The 20,911-nt window shown below is 37.3% G+C and overlaps 5 protein-coding genes and 1 non-coding gene across 7 annotated transcripts; 4 read left to right on the top strand and 2 right to left on the bottom strand.

Annotated features, from left to right (window-relative positions):
* Positions 1–42: 42 nt before the first annotated feature.
* Positions 43–2,044, bottom strand: LOC117631386 (fructose-1,6-bisphosphatase, chloroplastic). Its single transcript, XM_034364505.1, has 4 exons — positions 1,523–2,044; positions 984–1,208; positions 342–848; positions 43–246 (listed from the first exon to the last, which is right to left on the bottom strand). Exons 1-4 carry the CDS (start codon positions 1,952–1,954, stop codon positions 175–177), a joined length of 1,236 nt encoding a protein of 411 aa, XP_034220396.1. The 5' UTR covers positions 1,955–2,044; the 3' UTR covers positions 43–174.
* TRNAE-CUC lies at positions 1,285–1,357 on the top strand. Its single transcript has one exon. It is a non-coding gene; the product is annotated as a tRNA-Glu (tRNA).
* A 3,081-nt stretch (positions 2,045–5,125) lies between the features above and the next one.
* LOC117631697 lies at positions 5,126–6,762 on the top strand. Of its 2 annotated transcripts, XM_034364977.1 has the most exons (4): positions 5,126–5,347; positions 5,433–5,759; positions 6,275–6,441; positions 6,484–6,762. In XM_034364977.1, the coding sequence occupies exons 1-4, from the start codon at positions 5,278–5,280 to the stop codon at positions 6,505–6,507; spliced, it is 588 nt and encodes a 195-aa protein (XP_034220868.1). In that variant the 5' UTR covers positions 5,126–5,277; the 3' UTR covers positions 6,508–6,762. The 2 variants fall into 2 exon arrangements, with proteins under 2 accessions (XP_034220868.1, XP_034220867.1); XM_034364976.1 differs by having other exon boundaries at positions 6,275–6,762.
* Positions 6,763–7,353: 591 nt separating this feature from the next.
* On the top strand, positions 7,354–9,285 carry LOC117632155. Its single transcript, XM_034365573.1, has 3 exons — positions 7,354–7,490; positions 7,608–7,934; positions 8,046–9,285. The coding sequence occupies exons 1-3, from the start codon at positions 7,415–7,417 to the stop codon at positions 8,996–8,998; spliced, it is 1,356 nt and encodes a 451-aa protein (XP_034221464.1). The 5' UTR covers positions 7,354–7,414; the 3' UTR covers positions 8,999–9,285.
* Positions 9,286–9,578: 293 nt separating this feature from the next.
* LOC117632154 (laccase-7) lies at positions 9,579–12,350 on the bottom strand. The gene is made up of 6 exons (XM_034365572.1): positions 12,183–12,350; positions 11,895–12,046; positions 11,320–11,564; positions 11,111–11,239; positions 10,034–10,981; positions 9,579–9,937 (listed from the first exon to the last, which is right to left on the bottom strand). Exons 1-6 carry the CDS (start codon positions 12,270–12,272, stop codon positions 9,810–9,812), a joined length of 1,692 nt encoding a protein of 563 aa, XP_034221463.1. The 5' UTR covers positions 12,273–12,350; the 3' UTR covers positions 9,579–9,809.
* Positions 12,351–17,036: 4,686 nt separating this feature from the next.
* Positions 17,037–19,820, top strand: LOC117629515 (transcription factor MYB1). Its single transcript, XM_034362020.1, has 2 exons — positions 17,037–17,509; positions 18,275–19,820. Exons 1-2 carry the CDS (start codon positions 17,188–17,190, stop codon positions 19,144–19,146), a joined length of 1,194 nt encoding a protein of 397 aa, XP_034217911.1. The 5' UTR covers positions 17,037–17,187; the 3' UTR covers positions 19,147–19,820.
* Positions 19,821–20,911: the final 1,091 nt, after the last annotated feature.

The following is a 20,911-nucleotide window of genomic DNA, read 5'->3' as shown; positions in this document are numbered from 1 at the left end:
ATTATGGAAGTATTAATATCCTTTAATCCGATTATCATTCGTTAATCTTCTGTAATACTTATTTCAGCAAAATATAAATTCAATTCTCTCTTGTTCATTGTTTTTCTTGAGAAAAATTCCCATACAACTTTATCTTCACAAACAAAATTAAATCCCTTTGTTGTCACATTCTGATCAAGCTAAATACTTCTCCAATTTCTCCACCTCCTCCACGCTTCCAATGTAAAGCGGAACACGCTGATGGATCTGTCAGAAAAGAACAAGAAGAAGGAAAAATTAAAGTCATTAAAATTACAAAGGGAGCTGCAGAAACTCACAGCAATTATACGATTTACACTCACCTCAGTTGGTTGGATGTCAAGTACTCTAGCACTGCCATCCGATCCCTTCCCACCGGCCTGTTCAACTATAAAGCTCATTGGTGCACACTCATACAACAGCCTCAGCTTCCCATTCTTGCTCTTCTTGTCCCTAGGGTACCCATAAATGCCGCCATAGAGCAGCGTCCGGTGGAAGTCCCCAACCAAGCTGCCAATGTACCTTGCAGAGTAGGGCTTGCCACTAGGACCCGGGTCCTTCAGGTCATCAATGTACTTCTTTAGCTTGTCATCCCAGAGCTGATAGTTGCCTTCATTGAATGAGTAAATCTTTCCTGCTTTTGGTATTTGAATGTTCTCTTGGGTCAAAACGAATTCTCCATACATGGGGTCCAAGGCAAATGCAAATACACCTTTCCCAATTGTAAGCACAAAGATTACAGAGCTGGAGTACATGCAGTAGCCAGCAGCAAGCAGGTTGCTTCCTGGCTGGCACACACTCACCACACATTTCTGCTCAGCACTGTCAAGCTACAATGCAAACATATATATAAGTGTTCCAATATTATTCTTCGTAGTTATATACAAACGAGATTCAGTGGGCGATATAAACAAATGAAATACTATCACATTAGTTGAGACTTAAAAGACGTTCGGTCGACTTACAGTTGAGTCTTCTTCAATGCTTGCAAAGCACTCGTCATTTGGGCTGTATATTCCAAAGATGGATCCAGTTGACACTGCAGCATCAATGTTGGATGATCCATCAAGTGGGTCAAACACCACAATGTAGTTGCCTGAGTAACTCTCTTCCACAGCCACCGGCACATCCTCTTCCTCTGATGCTATAATCCCTGTTCGTCCACTTGATCTTAGGCAATTGGAGAAAACCTGTATACCAAAAATATTCAATCTCATATTCTAACATATAGTTCTTAAAAGTTAATTATCATATGAAAATCACCAATCCGTTGTAGTCTAGTTGGTCAGGATATTCGGCTCTCACCCGAAAGACCCGGGTTCAAGTCCCGGCAACGGAATTTATTTTTGTTATTATTATTTTTTAAACTTTGCCTAATTTAGCATTTAAATTGATTTAGTAAGAAACTATATTCGATTCTCCGTGCATCCTAGGTCTTATGTTCGATTCTCCTTGCATCCTAGGTCTTGTATCAAAATAAGAAACTAGTAGGTGAACCACAAACCTCATTGGAGACAACATCGAGTTTCTTCTGGTCCTCTCCTTGAATATTGACAGCACCCTGAATACCAGTTAAGTTAGAAACGCTAGCTCTCTGCACCAACGAAGCAATCTGCTTGCAGGCCAAGGAAATGCTCGAGAGAACAATGGTGAGCTCTGCATCAATCACGCCCTCCTGCTCTTGCTTCAACAACCAATTCGTCAGCGTCTGTATCTGGTACCCGCCTTTCTTCTTGGGCTCTGTCTCCGCCGCCACCGCCATGCATTTCACCCCATCGCCCACATGCCTCTTCTTGCTGTAGTTCACGTTACTGGGGCAAGAGACGATTGCTTTGGACCCAAAGAGACATTGTTGCAGAGGAGAGAGCTGAGAGATAGAGCGAGAGCTTGAGCATAAGAGTTGGGATGATGGTGAAGTTAGTGTTGCTGCAACCATGGTTTTGTGTTTGTGATTTGCTACTCTCTTTTTTTTTTTTCTTCTTCGATTTTCTGGTTTTTGAAGTTCTGTTTTTTCCTTTTCACTTGGATTGTGAGTGTGGGATTGTGAGGTTGGCAACAATTTCTGTCATTTTTCTTGTTTCTTCTGGGGGGCCCACTTATCTTCCTCTTTTTTATGTTCATTTTTGTGATCATGGTTTCTTCCTTGGGAAGTCCAATAGGAAGATGGATGGGATTACAAATAACAAGTGGCGGTGCAATTTGGGTTGTTGTTGGGTTGGATTGGATTGGATTTCTTGGGTTGGATTTGCTTTGGATTAACTTCATTTGGGTCAGCTCATTAATCAACTTCATAAAGCATGTCCCAAGGATTTTGGGATTCAAAACCTAGATATAGCAAAGTAAAAGCCCAAAGTTTACATAGAAGTCCCACGTTTAAATCTTAGTCTCAATTGTAGAGTCATTCTATTGAATTCTTTGCTCAATTGTATACAAAGAAGTTACTTGTAACGGAGAAATGATTTATGGTTCAAATACTTAAAAAAATTTACTCTTACATAACTGAGAATTTATATTCGAATTTTCTTAAAGTGGTAAACTATTTAATCTCTATTTTTTTTTAAAAAACATATGATGATTAATGTAAAAAGAGAAATAGAAGTAAAATACCTCGTTGTATGTAAGTGTCTCTCCGAAGATATAATAACGCATGCCATATAGTATATAATAATGCACATAACAATTTCTTGCCCCCAAAACTGGTTGAAGACCTAACCAATACCCAACCCCAAAGGTCAAGACATGCCTCATCATGCATATCATTATTGGCAATGACCAAGTCTTATGTAAAAGTGGGTGAACTAGCTTGGTTCTCGGAAATGGACGCAACAGATTATGGGTTCTGTCTGATGTGAATTCATAACACAAAGCATAAACCTTTTTAGGAATATTCAGCCAGAGAAGGGACAGCGAAAAAACGAGGGGGACTATTTGCTATCAATATTTGACACCCTTTCGTTGGAAACCTGGAGTGATCTTTAATTTCTGAAAATGTGGCCGGCATAACACGTCGAGAAAAAAAAAAATCACTACTTGGCTATTGGAAATTAAAAATAGGTTATTGACTTTGACAACTTGTTTTTCTATATCATTAAAAAAAAAAAAAAAAAATTGGGTGACTTTGCAGATGGAAGACCTCTATCGAGTGTGCTTTACTACCTACTTCTCCTTTGATTTTCCATACCTGGATTCTTCCCTCCCATTCCCCTCATTTCAACCTTACAAACCCAAAAAAGGAGGGGGAAAAAAAAAAAAAAAAAAAAACAGAAGGGTGTGGATATTCCTTTCTTGACCATTTTTGCCACCACTATTAAATTTCATTGACAGACAAAATACAATTTTTTTTAAAGAAGGCGATAGTATTTTATTGAAGAAAAAGATTAACTAGTACAAAATTCGGGTTATCACTTTAGGGATTAGTGAAGGCGATAGTATTTTAAATTCCATTGACGGGTAGAATGCATCTTAAGCGAAGCCCTTGGTGTTTAATCATGATTAAGGCATTGCATACACTAGTTATGCCCCATTCAATTTTTTCACACATAACATCATGGCTAATCATGATTAACATATATTTATCATAAAATATTAACCAATGGAGAGTGAAGTTATGATGAAAAATACTTTGATTAATACTTTTTCCTGGGGTCAATGCCTTGATTAATACTGATTAATAAAATTATACTCCTAATTAGGTTTGAACATAATTAGTCTCTCTTCATTGATCAAATTTTAACGTACGTCTCAAAAAGTGTCTTTTGACAAATGACTATATAACTGTTTGTTTGCGTCTGAGTAACTTCACGGCAATGTTCTGGTGTACTTCGGTTCATATAGTTCTGGAACCTTCAAGGCTTGCCGCCACGACATGGCGTTCACGAAAATTACCGGGAAAAAAAAAAACGACATGACATTAATTTATGAAGACCTAGACTTCCCTTTGAAGCCGAGTGAACCATACACAACTTGACAGATGGAAGCCTAGTCGTTGGATGTAAACAAAGAATGTTAACGTCACAGCCAAGATGAGTTTCTGTTTATCTATCAACATTCATATATGGTTTGAATTCCATGGTTCGAGTTGGCATGCTTGTCACACGCTAATTAATATGACTTGACCTAGTCCAAACCAAATCGAATATTTTTTCAAGTTGTGAAGCAAAAAAATACTGGAAACGTGCAGCTTCGGCACAGACTAAAATTAAGGGTCAAAACTTGATATTTGTTTAATATCTTAATTGAGTTGAAGAAAATAAATGTTGGGTCTATAAGAGTCCAAAAGTCAAGTTAATTGCATTTGTCATGTTAGTTAGGTCCAAGTCACCCGTCTTGATTGGGCAATATTTGCATAATGGTTGTCTAGCTATGATGTGTTCTTTTTTAAACAAACGATAGTTTAAATTACTCTAAATTAATTTAATATATGGTTATGAAATTCGAACTTAAGTGTAATAGACCCATTGTTCTCGCCAACTGACCTAACTTACGTATGCAACTATGATGTGTGATCTTATTAAAGGAAAGAAAAACAAGACAAACTAAAGGAAAAAAATGACCTCTCATTTCTCATTTGCCTTAACCAAATTGATTGATTAGGATCTTCCACTTAACATATATAAATTTCCAATTTATTAAATGGAAAAAGAATATAATGGAAAAAGAATATATGGTGGTTAAAGAATTTGATAGGTACATAAATCGTGGGTCATGCATAAATAAATGTCAACAAACCATACATGACACGAATGGAGAAGGGAGAAACTTCAACATATTTGCAGGCCTTCCGCACGTCTTTGCTCTTTATTAGCGTCAACAATAAACAACTGAAAAAGAAAACAATAAACAATTAAAAATGGTAAAAGAGTAAAGAAAAGTACAGAGAAATTATTTAATATGACAAACGGCTTCGAACAGAAGTATTCAAAAAAAAAAATCGGAGACGGAATTTTCACCGGCCTGTAAGTTTTGTAACGCGTCTCTCAATATAGTGAAGACGCATTATAGTTCAACGCTGTCTTCTCTATATATAGTTGGTCGTTGCCTTTTGTTGTTTCATAGTTTCATAGCTTCACACCTTCACACCTCTCCTCTCTCTCTCTCTCTCTCTCTCTCTCTCTCTCTCTCTATATATATATATATATATATATATACACACACACACACACACAAACCCTTCTCTTCTCACTCATCTCACAAACAAAAAGAACAAAAATCAATATCTCTTTTTGTTTGTCGATCGATCAAATCCGTCAAAATACTCAAATGGCTTTGATCTCCACCAAGTTTTCTTTGGCTCTCTTCCTCTCTTCCCTCTGCATCCATGCAGTTCTAGGTACATAATGTTCATAAATTTCTAATTACTTTAAACTCTTAATTAAACATGGTTTTATATTGAACCCAATTTGATTTTCTCTCAGGTGGGTTTATATGTGAGGATTTGCCAAATGATGTTTGCGCATTTTCGGTATCGTCTGCCGGGAAAAGGTGTCTGCTAGAGACCATGGCAAAGAAGGATGGAAGCATAGAGTACCAATGCAGGACATCAGAAGTTTTGGTTCAGGGGGTGGCAGAGTACATTGAGACAGATCAGTGTGTGAAGGCTTGTGGCATTGACAGGAAGTCTGTTGGGATTTCATCTGATGCCCTCCTTGAGCCTCAGTTCATGACCAAGCTCTGCTCCCCAACTTGCTACCAAAAGTGCCCCAACATTGTTGAGCTCTACTTCAACTTGGCCGCCGGAGAGGGTAAGAATAATATTTCACACATCTTTGATTTAATTTCTTGTTTTCAATTTTTATTGTTTTAGTAATTCCAAGTTGGTAATCATTAAGAATGATTGTTTTGTCACACCTAAAACATTCCTTTTCTTATTCTTAGGACATATTTTAAAACAAAATAGTTATTTGGGTGTTTGGCTACCAAAAAGGAGCCTAACAAAGAATCCGTCTAGATTTTGGTCTGCTTTCGCTTTCTTTTTCTGCCATCATTATGATATACCTCCCTTCTCATTTAATCAAAGTGTTCCCTTTTTTTTTTTTTTTTTTTTTTTTCTTTTTTCTGGTACAAGTTCATAACTTTTACATACGAGTACGACATGTGTATATAACGTTTTTTTTCACATTTTTGTTGTATCATATATTATAGTATACACCTATTATGTGTAAGAATTTTTCGCACACACTTCTTGCTCTTGATTAATTACGAAATATAAAAGTAAAATGGAACTAATGTGTGTCGGTTAATGTTTTGACAAATGCAGGAGCGTTCTTGCCTGATCTCTGTAACAAACAGCGTACCAACCCTCACCGTGCCATGCTCCAGCTCTTGAGCTCTGGTGAGGCCGCCCCTGGCCCCGTCAGCAGCAAATCACCATCAGGAAACTTGGCATTTGCCCCTTCTCAGGAAGAAGCGTATCCCCCTTCTGAGGCATTTGCTCCTACTGAGGGAGAAGCACTTCCCCCTTCTGAGGCATTTGCCCCTGCTCCTCTGTAAACATGCTGTGTAGTTTCTGCATAAAATTTATTTTGAATTTTAGTGTAAATTTAGTGACGAGTGAGGAATAATTATCAAATATAGACCCAAAAAAACAAGGGGAACCGGGGATTTTCTTTGTGGATGGGGTTTGTTGAGATTTACGACGTTTATATGAAAAGTAATTGCATTACTTTTCATTTTTATTTTTACACATGTCAGATCAATACATACAATCAATGATATCACATTTCTCCGAAATTTCAAACCACTCAATTCTGGAATTAAGTTTTCATTTGATTACATTTATTTTTAATGCCAATAATATGGTTTGCTTGGCTCTAGACTCTAGAGGCCATTGCCACATGACCGATTGTAAGAATGTTTCATCAATTCATGTAATTGCCCTGTATATGCAACGTGAACGTCTTTTTTCTCGCAAATTCAAAACTCAATAAATAAAATACTATCACATCAATTGAGTTTCAAAAATTTTGAAGTTTCAACAATTAGCTCCTTTTAATGTAGCATCCAATAAAAATAAAGAAAAAGAAAGCTAGATGGTCAAATTTTCGCCTTGTGTAATTTTGGGCCTTAACTCTGTTGTTAATCAGTGCAATCTGTTCTGCAAAGCAACAAGAAACCACACAAAGATTACAATAACACAACATGCAAAGATTAATCTTAGCTAGAGTCCCCAAATATAGAGAGGCCTTAAAATCTGATGGAGCTAAACCACAAACAATTAAGAACCCCATGATATATATATATATATATATATATATATATATACATGTGTGGTTCTAGCTAGCCTTCTTATATGTATATATATATATTTTTTCCTCTCATCACAAACAAACCAAAGCAAACACTTTTTGTTTTCTCAATTAGTAAAGCACAGGCTACAGACAATTAATGCTCAAACCACATGGCTTTCTCAACCAACCTAATTTTCCTCCCTTTTCTTCTCTTCCTCTCTCCCCTGCCCATCCATGCAGCTTTAGGTAACACACACACACACACATATATATATATATATATATGTTTATCTTTATAACTGCAGCTTTTGATTGTTAGTTGTGTGGTTAATTGAGTTCTTGGTTTTGATTGATTTTCACCAGGTGAGATTGTATGTGAGCATTTGCCAAATGACGTTTGCGCCTTTTCGGTATCGTCTTCAGGGAAGAGCTGTTTGCTGGAGACAATGTCGAAGCAAGATGGAACCCTACAATACCAATGCAGGACATCAGGAGAGGTGGTGGAGACGATGGCTGAATATATAGAAATGGATCAGTGTGCCAAGGCATGTGGTGTTGATAGGAAGTCTCTTGGGATTTCCTCTGATACCCTCCTTGACCCTTACTTCCTCAATAGGCTTTGCTCCCCTGCTTGCTACGAGAAATGCCCAAACATTGTTGAACTTTACTTCAATATGGCCGAAGGAGAGGGTAAGATTTCACATATCCATTTTTTATTTCACAGATGCATCTACTATTACGTACCTTCAAATTAATAAATATGGAACTAATATAGTTTGTTAAATGTTTTTACAAATGCAGGAGTATTCTTGCCTTATATCTGTGAGCAAGAACGTTCCAATCCTCACAGAGCCATGAGCGAACTTTCGAGTTCTGGACCTAGTTATGCTTTTTCTTATGGTCCAGATTCAAAAGAAATACCAAGTAAAGTTCAAGACACTTTTACCCATGCTTCCTCCCCTAGTCCGTTTTCAAAAGACGCATCAAGAAAATTTCATGAGACTTTTGCCCCTAATTCTGCCCATGGTCCGATTTCAAAAGAAATAACAAGAGAATTTCATGATACTTTTGCCCCTGCTTTCGCCCCTGGTCGGGCTTCAAAAGAAATAACAAGAAATTTTCATGACACTTTTGCCCCTGCTTTCACCCCTGATTCGTTTATAAAAGAAACATCAAGAAAAGTTCACGACACTGTTGCCCCTACTTTCTCCCATGGTCCAGTTTCTAAAGAAATGTCAAGAACATTTCATGACACTTTTGCCCCTGGTTCAGTTTCAAATGAAATATCAAGAAAATTTCATAACACTTTTGCCCCTGGTCCGGTTTCAAAAGAAATATCAGGAAAATTTCATGACACATTTGCCCCTGGTCCAATTTCAAAAGAAATATCAGGAAAAGTTCATGACACTTTTTCTCCTGGTCCGATTTCAAAAGAAATATCAGGAAAGTTTCATGACACTTTTGCCCCAGGTCCAATTTCAAAAGAAATATCAGGAAAATTTCATGACACTTTCGCCCCTGGTCCGGTTTCAAATGAAATATCAAGAAAATTTCATGACACTTTCGCCCCTGGTCCGATTTCAAAAGAAATATCAGGAAAGTTTCATGACACTTTTGCCCCTGGTCCAGTTTCAAAAGAAATATCAAGAAAATTTCATGACACTTTTGCCCCTGGTCCGGTTACAAAGAAAATGTCAAGTAAATTTCATGACGCCTTTCCCCCTATTATGAAATCAAGAAAACTTCATCCTTAATTTTTTTTTTTCCCTGCTTTCACTCATGGTCCTGTTATGAAATCAAGAAAATTTCATCCTTCTCTTTCCCTTGCTCCCTCTCATAGCCATGTATATGTGCCGTGTTGTGTGGTTTCTTCAAATAATTTCCTTTCGAGTGTAGGTAGCGAGGAAAATTATTTGTGCGGGAAAAGGTAATTTTTAGTCAGAAATTATCAGCCATATAAACATATATGGAACAGTAGGAAATATGGATTCGTTTTCTTTTTGGGGTTGGGGAATGTTGTGGTTGCAGCATTTCAATTCTACATATACAGTCCCGATCTCTTGGACCACAGGAGTCCAAGAGATTGTGGTCACCCACCGTTGGATATTAATCCAATGGTTCAAAATGATATATATAAATGCAATATGACATAAATGATTATTACCCGATTCAAGTCATAAATGAGTGAACCGTTGAATTTACATCCAACGGTGAGTGACCATAAATCTCTTGGACTACAGGGGTCCAAGAGATCAGGACTGTCTACCTATAATTCTGTAATAAATTGTACATTTCATAATATTTTGGAATAGATTTGTAACTATATACGAGGAATCCTGAATATTGAAAAACATTTATTTATTTTTATTTCACTGATCGAGAGAATGTTGACCAACTTTTACAATATAGTTAACAAGATTATTGCGATCCAATACACCTTTTATTACAAGTTATTTGCAATCAAAGAAATACAATTGTTAACCAAACCATGCACATCAAAATAAAAAATAATAACTTTGAGAAAACCAAAACCAGACCGTCTTGACGAATATTTGGAAACGACTTCTAACATTGGGGTAGATCCGCCGGTGGTGGAGGCAAAACCCATGGGGTGGGTCCATTTTCAACCTCAAAAACCATCGCCAGACCCCATGGCAAATGCACGTCCAAATGACAGTGCATAAACCACATACCTGTACAATAATTCAAAAGAAAAAAAAAAATCAGAAATTGTTTTGATCATAAAAATATATAAGAAATCAATTAAGGAAATGTTTTAGAAAATTAACCTGGATTATTTGCTGTAAATCTAATCACGGCCCATCCTCCAACCGGCACACCAATTGTGTTACGTATTTGTGGGTTAACGAGATTAAATTTTTGGGGATCGTTGATTGGGTCGTAATTTCCAAACCCTTGAGCCAACACGTGGAAATTGAAACCGTGGAGATGTATCGGATGGTTCTCGATCGCCAAAAACGCCGTGTTCTGAAGCACGATCTCCACCGTCGAATTGAACTTCAACGTTTTGACTTTGGTCGATTTTGGCGCGTAGACCAGCGATAGGTCTAAGCTGATGTTCGAGTCCGTGTAGTCAAACTCGACCGCTGGCTGGTCGGGGAAATCAGTGGTGTAGATCCCGCTCACATTGTAAAACTGTGCTTGCATCATAGACAGATTGGTCGGGAGCTGGAACGACTCGTTGTTCATGCTCGCAGACAATCGGTTATTGAATGGACCTTGACACGTGGCATTTACGGGACACAGCTCCAGATTCACTCCTACGGTCACGAACATGTGCTCGTCCACGTTGGTGGGGACCGGGACCCACTGGGGCCCGCCAGCGAGTCCGGTGATATTGGTGTTGAACTTGTGGGCCGTTGGCGTGTCGCCGGGATTGGGTAGGGCCGGCATGATCGGGGATGATGACGAGGAGTTCTCGTAGCTGATGATGCCTCTTGTGGTGGTGTTATCAAAGTTTATGTTCGCGCTCATGTACGGAGTGGCGGCCATGTAGTAAGATCCTGTCTGTTGATTCGCGGTGATGAGAACGTCGGTGGTTTGACCGGGCGCGATGACCACGACATCGGTGACGTAAGGAGTTGTGTAGGCGGCGTCGATTGCGACAACTGTCATGTTGTGATTGGCAATCTTGTAGAAGAGCTGGTTATTGAGCGCAGCGTTGATGATGCGTAGCAGGTAGGTCTTTCCTTTCACCACCTGCACCTCGTATGTCTCTGATAAATTGATACGAGTGTGAATATTCATGATTCAACAGATAAACAAATAAATTTATGCGTATAGTAACAGTTGCGCATGCATGAGTGATTATTCTTAAGTAGGATGTGTATATTAGAGTTACGTACGATTTTGAGAGCAGTCGTAAAGATCGCCGGGTAGGCCATTGATGGAGTAAGCATTAGAATTGTTAGGAGCAATTCCAGTAGCTATGCCTTCGTTCTCAATGTCAACAACATTGCCATTCCACCACTCTCCTGCAATTCCATATATGAAACAGTTTATTAAGAAGATCTAAATTGCGCGTGTCATGATATGCATATGGTTTGTTACGTACCCAAGATGATGGGAATTTCCTTATAGGGCTTGGGGAAGGGGAAGGATAGACCAGCTTTCGGGTTGATGATGAGGGCACCATGGACGGTTGCCCGGAGCCAAGAAACATGAGCATGCCACCAGAGGGTTCCTTCTTGTCCTGTAATGTTGAATCTGTAAGTATACTTGTGTCCAGGAAGTATAGGGCATTGGGTTACATATACTGGTCCATCAGCCCATGCACTCAGAAGCTGAAAGATTCCATGCCTGCATCAAGAAAGAAAGAAATTATACATTATAAATAAAACATATAGACCATGGTCAATATGGCAGTATATTCCCATCTTATCTTCAGAAATTTTATTATGTATATACTTTATATTAGCTTAAGCAGTTGGGTTTGACGATATCTCAAAAATAATTTACTATTTAATATAAGTTGTTAAGCTTCATATTGATTCGTTGGAAGAATGGTAGTCTCTCCTTTTAAAGCAAAAAATGATTGACTAATTATACACACACATATATAATATTATATCAAAGTCATTATAATTAATTTGTGAAAAGATATATATATATATATATATGAATATCTACCAGTGAATAGTAATGTTATAGGGTGACTGGTTAAAAACATGGACGACAAGTGTGTCGCCGTCTCGTGCCCTGATTGCTGGGCCGGGATAGCTCCCATTTACTACGGTTATCGATTGCTCCTTGCACAGTCGGGTTACAGTCAGATTGTTCACCTGAAAAAACGAAAAAACAAACAAAAAGAATGTGATGAACTATATTCCAAACATATCACAGGAACATAAAACCGTATATATATATAATTTGGTGAGCAATTGTGTAGAGTTGATGTGCTTGTGAGCCAAGGCTTACATTAAAAGAGTGCTCAACAATTGCACCAGAGGCTACTGAGGAAGCCAATAGAGCTAAAGCACATGCTAGCACGAAGGCAAAGCGTGCCATGTCGGGAAGAAATGCTACGTATACCAAGAGCTCAAGAGGAAATGAGAAACTTTATGGAAACTATAATTTTCTATTGCTCTTGCAATATCTCAATAGAGACATATGGTGCTGTATATATAGGCATTTTGGAGGTAGTTAGAGGGAGCGGCTAAGTTATGTAATTTCCACAATTGCGTGACAACTTAGCTAATACAAATTCATTGGTTTAGAGCCTCTGGAAATGTAGGCATTGCAGCGCTTTAGTATAGCATAGAAAATGACCTTCTCGTTATCCAGCTAACAGTTTTTTTTTAAGTCAGAAACTTGGTTCTACAAGCAAACAATCCCTTTGACCCTGCGCCCAAATACACTTTACAGAGACGCTGACAAATAGAAAAATGAATTAGAAGAACAGATTTGGGTTTGAATTATCAATGTAAACATGGTCAGACGTCTTCTCAGTACTTGATGAGGTTTTGAAATGCATATGTTATTTCAAACCCATTGTCTAAGTTGTTTAAACTGAATTTTTTTTTCTCAATCCATAAACAAAAAAATATAAAAACATTGTTATTAGTAAAGTTTTTTTTAAACATTTTATGCAAACAAATTCTATTTTATTTTATTTTCAGAAAAAAATGAAATATACAATTCCAACAAATGCAAATGTTGGTCCAAACTTTATTTTAATTAAAATTTGAACATACTAAATTATAAGAAAATATGGTTAATGTTTTCTGTATATAATCACTGTACAAAGATTACAATTATATAACAAAGCTTAAGGAATATAAAAGGAAATAAATCTCCAGATCCTATGTCTAAGGTAATTACAGAAAAGGAAAATAATTATCTCCAGATCCTATGCCTAAGGTAATTACAGAAAAGGAAAAGAATTGTTGTCCAAGTAAGATAGCTATACAACGTTAACTCAATCTAAAGTCTTCCTTCTATTAAGCCTTGATTTCTAACACTCCCCCTCAAGTTGGAGCGTGTATGTCTAAAAGATTCAACTTTGCTTTTCAATCGTAGGAAAGTTTTCTTGCCCAATGCTTTTGTAAAGATATCTCCGATTTGATCTCTGCTAGAAGGAAGGAATGCAGTACGTGTTCCATCTTGAATTCTTTCACGAACAACATGGCAATCAATTTCAATGTGTTTGGTTCGCTCATGATAGACCAAATTTGCTGCTATATATATGGCAACCTTGTTGTCGCAATAAAGTGTACTAGGAAAGGAATGTGATACATCAAGATCTTGTAAAAAATATCGTAGCCATTGTAGTTCACATGTAGCTACTGCCATTGCCCTATACTCGGCTTCTAATGAGGATCTAGATACAGTGGGCTGTTTTTTTATTTTTCATGAAATTGAACTTGTTCCGAGAAACACACAATAACTCGTAGTTGATCTTCTTGTCATGGGGCAACTTGCCCAATCTGAGTCACATAAAGCTTGCAATTTTAATTCATTATGAGAGGATAATAGAATGCCTTGACTAGGTGATCCCTTTAAGTAATGAACTAAATGTGTGGCAGCTTTCATATGTGGTTGGCGTGGTTGGTGCATGAATTGGCTGAGGATATTAACTGCAACAAGAATATCTGGTCTTGTAACAGTTAGATAAATAAGTCTAGGTTCTTTCAAATGCATATGTTATTTCAAATCCATTGTCTAAGTTCTTTAAACTGAAATTTTTTTTTCTCAATCCATAAACAAAAAAATATGAAAACATTATTAGTAAAGTTTTTTTAAAAACATTTTATGCAAACAAATTCTATTTTATTTTATTTTCAGAAAAAAAAAAATGAAATCTACAATTCCAACAAATGCAAATGCTGGTCCAAACTTTATTTTAATTAAAATTTCAACATACTAAATGGTCAACTAAACTACACACACAACCTATATTTTTTTAATTTATGAAAGGTAACTTTCAGAAGAACCTTCTGTTCCAACTTGATATGATTTAATGGAAACGAAACATTATAAAACTGTACATGAGTATATTTATTAATTGGTCCTATTATTTTAAGTGATATCATACATTAGGTTATAGTAACCAAAACGAAATTTCTGAATCCAAAAGAGAGTATTTGAGTTCTTCTAATTACTAAAAAGTGTATCATGTCTGAATCTAACTGGAGTTTGCGGCAGTGGAAGAACTCGATCGGAAAAAAGAGGGCTCCGAGAAAGTTCAGTATTGCTTTCTTGCAATGCTGCGTTGCATTGAGACTCAAAGGCTGTTGTTGTGTGGTGCTGATCGAGTTCTAGTTAATTAACAGCCAGCATATATATATATATATATATATATATTCAAAATCATTTTTGCATGTGGCATTTACAGATACGCAGATACGTACATACGCAGACAATTATAATATTTCCTGACAACTAATATCTGTTTCTGGAGAGGGAGAGGTCGAGGACTTTTCCATAAGCTGACAAATATCTTATGCTCATTGCCCTTCTGCAAGACACCTCTAATTTCTGTGGGGTACACATATTTGGTGACGTCTTCAAACCTTATTTTAATGTCTACGAAACCCTAAACTAGTTGTTTCGTGGGTCGATAGACCAACATGTATATATATATATTGGGCAGCTGTTGACCATAGAGAGCGCTGTTCACTTGTCTTGACATTCGACAACATAACTGATATTGATATATATATATATATATATATATAGTACAAAAATCAAAATTTTCCTCTTCAAGAAACTTGATCTCATCCGTTGTGACTTGTAACCAATATCTTGCAGTATATAGTAACATGTGAGTATTATGGTTTGAAATTTAGGCCTCGAAACTAGAAAGCCGAACTAATTAATACGTAAGTCATTTTCGTGATATGTGTTATAAATGAATACGGTAAGTATTAATAATTTATGGCAAAAACAATCATTTTTGACTTATCTTTAGAAGCAAAATCAATCTTATAATCGGATTTTGTTGCCTAGTCATTTATACATATGCGATCAGCTTTACGTGGGGGGATAAAAGTTGGTGAAAAATCCACACACGCAAGAGACCTTGAATTAGTCTAATAGGTGGAGAAGCCGTCTCAATTTTGAGATAAATAAATTCTCATGGATGGTCAACGTGATTATCATTCTTCCAAAATTTGGCACTTTTTTCTTCGCAATGACTGTAAGATATAAGTTGATATTGGAGGAAAACTAGCAGCCATGGTTTGGTTCTGTGAAGGTTTTGCGCGTATCGACCACGATCATGTTAAACAGCTGACCAAACACTCTTATTCGAATCTGTTAATATTTAGATTAAAGAATTTAAGAGAAAAGTAAAAGCGTATACTACAATAAACGATTCATTAATTACAACATTTGGAAATTCTTTGGATGTAATAAATGCATATTTATTTGTTATCACTTCACCCTAGTTAGGTCCATCCCTATATAATAACACTAAAGTTAATAACGCAGCATAGTAGGGGTGACGATCACACGTAAATATTTTCCATGTATATAATATTATCTCGTTGGACGTAGGCGGTGCATATTATATTACATAATGAAGTATGAAAATGTGGTCTTTCTAGGATTAATACTTCTTAATTAACAATGTGTTCTTTAAGGCGTTACTTGTTGAACAAAAACATTATAAAGACTGTCAACGTGGTCTAGCTGAGTAGAAAATGACATTGATTTATAAATTTTAGGTTCGAATTTATACGGCATCATAGTCGTGTGTGTGTATAAGAAATCCCCTTTCCTATAATTTATACTATCACTTGTACTAAAAATACACAAGAAAAACTGGTCTATACAAAATGGTTTTTTTATTTTAATTTTTTATAGTGGTCTATGCAAAATGGTTTGATTATATACTGCACACACACATTATGTCGACACAAATGTGTGCAAGATTTGCCATCAAATTGGGCTAATATACTATCTAAGCCCATTATTTAAGCCTAGTGCTTGGGATGGCCCAGCAATGCTCTCATGCCTACAATCCATATGAGCATCGATTGGATTAGGCCCACGCAGCTTGGGGAGACATGATCACATTAAAACACTCCCCCAAAATGAAAGCCAACCACGTGCGAGTGACAGCAAGCAAAATTCCCGCCACTCCAGAATGCACGGTTCGCACGTGTTATGCAGTTATCACTGCGGGCCGTGTCTTTTTGAAACGGCCAGAGGATAGTTCCGTCATCCTGCCCAAAAAGTACGTTTTTTCCCCTTCAAAGATAAATAAAACCATGAATTTATTTCTCATTTAATTCCTCATTTTCCTCTGACAAGAAGAGAGTGAGAATAAGAGTGAAAATAAGATTGAGAGAAATAATAAGGGGATAAATTATTCTCATTTTCTTCTATACTGTATCATAAAAATAAAAACTAAAAATAAAAATTGAAATAGTAATCAAACACGCTCTCAAATTTTAATTTTTTTTCCCTTCTATTTTGTGGGAAATTACTTTCATTTTTCTCCAAGTAGAAAATATCCTTTGAGCACTAACCATGGCCATTGGCAAGGACATAAATATGTTACCCTATTATTATAAACTACTTATTCAACTCATCAAGTTTTCTCCATCACGTGATGAGACAACATGATAGACGCAAAATAGGAATGTCAAAGATTTAGACGTTACACATCTTGGAGAGTGGTACCAAATATATAAAGAAAACTAAGACCACTAGCATAATATTTATTCACAATACAAAATATATTTTATCATTTGAATTCCCAAAAATTAAAATGAAATTCTGCGGAGGGTGCAAAAGTAAATTTAGCACAGGACACATTGACAAACTCGGAAGGAAAAAAACAGAAAATCTTGGGAGCTGTCTTCTGTCGCGTCAAGAACAGCACTCTTGCTCTTGCTCTTGCTCTTTCAGTTAAGTTTGGTAGGTAGTCAAGCATTCGCAGTGTGCAATTCCAAACACCAACGAACCAAAAGAGAGTATGGAGAGGGAAATGGAGACAGCCTACGACGCCGCCCCCGCAGCCGTCGAAGTCGACGCCGAAGACGGCGGAGATAGCGGAGAAGAGGCGACGCAAGCGGTGGCGGGAGGTGGAGGCGAAAGTCATAGAAAATCGGGCCGAGACAGAGTGAAGGGGCCTTGGTCTCCGGAAGAAGACTCGATACTTAGTCGGCTAGTGAGTAAGTTCGGCGCGAGGAATTGGAGCTTGATCGCCCGAGGAATCGACGGACGATCCGGCAAGTCTTGCCGCCTCCGATGGTGTAATCAGCTCGACCCCTCCGTTAAGCGCAAGCCCTTTACTGGTATATATACTTTGATCTGAACCAAACCCTTCAATTCTTTAGTCAATGTATGTATGTCTGTTTTTAAAATTGAGGGTTTTTTTTCCTTCCAATTTTGAAAAAAATATATGGTTTTGTTTTAAGTGTTCTCTTTTGGGGTTTCTGAACGATTTGGTAGTTCAAAGTTTCAAACTTTCAAGCAATCTATCTTCCCATTTAATTGGGATTTCTGATGCATAATTTAACCCAATTCTTGCTTTTTACAATGTAGTAATCTACGTTGTAGCACATTTTTAACAAGCTACTTCAATGTTATGCATTTGACCATGATTTGGCAATTTAGGTTATGTTTTATTGTGGCAACCATGTTTTTAGTGTCCGAAATTTGGACAGTGTCCAGTGTCCTTGATACGTATGTTTTGAGAATTGATGTAATCTTTTATTTGGTAGTGAATATGATGCAATCATTACTGGAATTGGATAATGTAACAGGAGGCAGAGAGAATAAAGTGGGAAGTAAAAACTCTACTGAGTTTTGCTATGGGAAGGTGTAGTTCACATGTTGTTATTGTTAGTCTTTTTCTTACTACATGAAGAAAAGGCACATTTGAGACTGTGAGTTGTTATTTGCATATTTGGTTAGTGGACGTGTTCACTATATGAAATCTGATGGTATATAAATTCTCAATTATATTGCTTCCTGCTGTTCTGGCCATTTGTTATGAATTTATGTCTATGCCGTTTTTTTCCCTGGAGAATAAGGCTGATAATTGTGAATTCTTCCAGATGAGGAGGATCAGATGATAATTGCCGCTCATGCATTCCACGGAAACAAATGGGCTGCAATTGCGAGGCTTCTACCAGGGAGGACAGATAACGCCATAAAAAACCATTGGAATTCCACACTAAGGCGCCGGTGCATGGACCCTGACAAAATAAAGTTAGAATCTGGTAATACGGTTGAAGATGTGAGCTTAGACAAAACAAAAGCATCATCTGAAGAGACCTTCTCATATGGGGATGTCAATTCATCTAAATCTATGGAAGGAAGAGAAGTCAGTTCTTTAGAGCATATGGATTGTCAATACGAAGACAAGGGGTCAACGGAGGGTCAGTTTAGTCATGAAGTCAAGGAACAGCCAACTGTTTGTAGACCAGCGGCATGCATCAGTGCTTTTAGTGTGTATAACCATTCAGATAGCCAGGAGACTGGAGTATCATTCCCAAGGCTAATTCCAGTGCAAGGACCTCTGGTTCAAGTGTCAAAACTTGATGTCAACATCAGTAAATTGCTTGATGGAGTTTATGGTGAGCGGTCAATACCTGATCAGTGTGGACACGGTTGCTGTTGTGCCAATGGTATGAATGCTCAAAACTCTTTGTTGGGGCCAGAATTTGTAGACTTCTCCGAGCCTCCCTCATTTCCAAGTTTTGAATTGGCTGCAATCGCCACAGATATAAGTAACCTTGCTTGGATTAAAAGTGGTTTGGAGAACAGCAGTGTAAGAGCAATGGGTGATGCAGCTGATAGAACAGTACCCCATGAGTCTCAAGGGCAAATGGGGCATTTTGAGGAGAGCAGAATGAATAATCTTTTCCGTTTTGAAGAGAGAAATGATAGGCCAATGGGAATGAAGACCAATGTGCTATCAACCTAAGACTGGTATATAAAATGTTCTACCTACAAGCCAAAGCTCGGGACTCAGGCTGAGGTGACTGCTTAACCAAGTAGGATCAATATTTTGCAAGTATGAAATTTGTTTCCCTGCCCGAGACTTGTCATTACTCATTACTATAAGAGTGAGAAGGGAAAGATTCATATTTTTATGAAGAAACTATTTACCAACCTTTGGCCTGGTTCCTGAATGTTGTTCTCATAATAGCTGATGCATAAATGATAGCCTGCGCTTGGAGGCAAAGTTCTGATATAAGAGCATGATGCAGGCAGAAATTTGTCTTTCTAGTTGATGCAGTGGTGGGAATTCACAGTCTGTATGTTAACGGTTGGAAGGCGTGATGCTTCTTCTCTGCAATCATAGTGTATGCTTGTACTCATTTGGCTCAACATTGCTTGAAGCAACTGTTTTCAACTCTACAAAGTTTTTTCCTTGTAGCTGCTGTCAGCTTGAGAAATCTGCTTCACTGTGTCTGTCTGTTGCGTAAGTGTACCCATAATTCCTATCAATCTATATGCTGAAAGTAACTGTATTACTCAACATCATTTTTCTTTTTACCCTCTCTTCACTACGGAGAATCATGTGCCGTGCATTTTCCAGCTTTCTAACATATCACAAACTAGCTTGCGTATATTAACATAAAAGGAGTTGAAGTATTTCTGTCAAACTTATGGATACCTACGGTTGACATGGGCTTAGTCAAGTTGGCTAGAGCGAATGTGCTCCCTACTCTGCACCCGAGTTCAAATCTCATTCCCTGTACTTCAGATTAGATTAAAGTAGAATATTGTTTGTATCCAAAAACAAAAATCTTATGTATTCCTACAAAAGCACAAAATCTCATATGTGAAGTGGGTGAACCATGACATGTCACATGTGATCATGTTTCATATGATCTCTCTTGTTTCTTAATACAACGAATCCAAAACTCTGGTCCTGCCCAAAAATTAAAGGGTGTTTAGGCAAAAGGACTTTAGTTCGAATCCAACCGAACTATTGAGGAGCAACAAGAACCCCGAGCCAAAGTGTGGCACGAGAAAGAAAGAAAGAAACATGCAAGACAAGACATGTAGACCCAAGGAGATGGATTGTGTTCCCCAAGTCTCCTGCTTTTTAGTGTAATGTAGCTGTCGACGAACTCCTCTACTGAATTATTTATATAAAGAAGATAAAGAGAAAAAAGAAAAGAAAAGGAAAACCAAAATGTCATATGGAATGGAATATACAGAGTTAGCCCCACCACGATGCAGCATGCTTATGGATTACTTGCTCCTCTTTCTCAATTGTGCATAGAGGAAGTGGGTCGGTTCCACCAACACATGTGAAGAAAGCGATTCAAAACGGTTTTTTAAGCTAATTGGTCTTGTTGGGCCTGCAAATCTATTTTCTCATGTAAAAAGAGCGGAGGAAGAATATTTGTAGCTGAAGTAGTTAAGAATATTTATTTTTGAATTTCTAAGTTTGATTCTTCTCTTTTTTAATGTCGCTCGTTTTTTAATATCGCTCGTATATAAACAAAGTTGGAAGAAAAGCTATATAAACTATAAGATGGGAATCAAGAATGACCCGCAACACAGAGAGGAAAACATTAAAGCAAAAAAGGAAAAGTAGAAGAAAGAATAAAAGATTCCAAAGCCACAACAAAATATGTCTATCTAAAACTATTACAATATTTTGCAATGAGAAGGACCCTTTTAAAATGCTATTGTTTGTGGCTTAGTTTAGTGATGTAACTCTCTCACTCAGT

Source organism: Prunus dulcis, chromosome 6 (genome assembly GCF_902201215.1).
Source record: "Prunus dulcis chromosome 6, ALMONDv2, whole genome shotgun sequence".
NCBI classification, from domain to species: Eukaryota; Viridiplantae; Streptophyta; class Magnoliopsida; order Rosales; family Rosaceae; genus Prunus; species Prunus dulcis.
The sequence above is the reverse complement of the archived record's forward strand: the minus strand, read 5'-3'. Positions and strand labels throughout refer to the sequence as shown.

Coding starts and splice junctions, on each gene's coding strand:
- LOC117631386 (XM_034364505.1), bottom strand. CDS start 1,954: ATGGTTGCAGCAACACTAACTTCACCATCATCCCAACTCTTATGCTCA. Junction 1,209..1,522: donor TCGATGTTGTCTCCAATGAG/GTTTGTGGTTCA, acceptor TTTGGTATACAG/GTTTTCTCCAATTGCCTAAG. Junction 247..341: donor TTGACATCCAACCAACTGAG/GTGAGTGTAAAT, acceptor CTTTTCTGACAG/ATCCATCAGCGTGTTCCGCT.
- LOC117632154 (XM_034365572.1), bottom strand. CDS start 12,272: ATGGCACGCTTTGCCTTCGTGCTAGCATGTGCTTTAGCTCTATTGGCT. Junction 12,047..12,182: donor TTGTTGAGCACTCTTTTAAT/GTAAGCCTTGGC, acceptor TCGTTTTTTCAG/GTGAACAATCTGACTGTAAC. Junction 11,565..11,894: donor TATAACATTACTATTCACTG/GTAGATATTCAT, acceptor TTCTTGATGCAG/GCATGGAATCTTTCAGCTTC.
- LOC117631697 (XM_034364976.1), top strand. CDS start 5,278: ATGGCTTTGATCTCCACCAAGTTTTCTTTGGCTCTCTTCCTCTCTTCC. Junction 5,348..5,432: donor CTGCATCCATGCAGTTCTAG/GTACATAATGTT, acceptor ATTTTCTCTCAG/GTGGGTTTATATGTGAGGAT. Junction 5,760..6,274: donor CAACTTGGCCGCCGGAGAGG/GTAAGAATAATA, acceptor TGACAAATGCAG/GAGCGTTCTTGCCTGATCTC.
- LOC117629515 (XM_034362020.1), top strand. CDS start 17,188: ATGGAGAGGGAAATGGAGACAGCCTACGACGCCGCCCCCGCAGCCGTC. Junction 17,510..18,274: donor TAAGCGCAAGCCCTTTACTG/GTATATATACTT, acceptor GAATTCTTCCAG/ATGAGGAGGATCAGATGATA.
- LOC117632155 (XM_034365573.1), top strand. CDS start 7,415: ATGGCTTTCTCAACCAACCTAATTTTCCTCCCTTTTCTTCTCTTCCTC. Junction 7,491..7,607: donor GCCCATCCATGCAGCTTTAG/GTAACACACACA, acceptor GATTTTCACCAG/GTGAGATTGTATGTGAGCAT. Junction 7,935..8,045: donor CAATATGGCCGAAGGAGAGG/GTAAGATTTCAC, acceptor TTACAAATGCAG/GAGTATTCTTGCCTTATATC.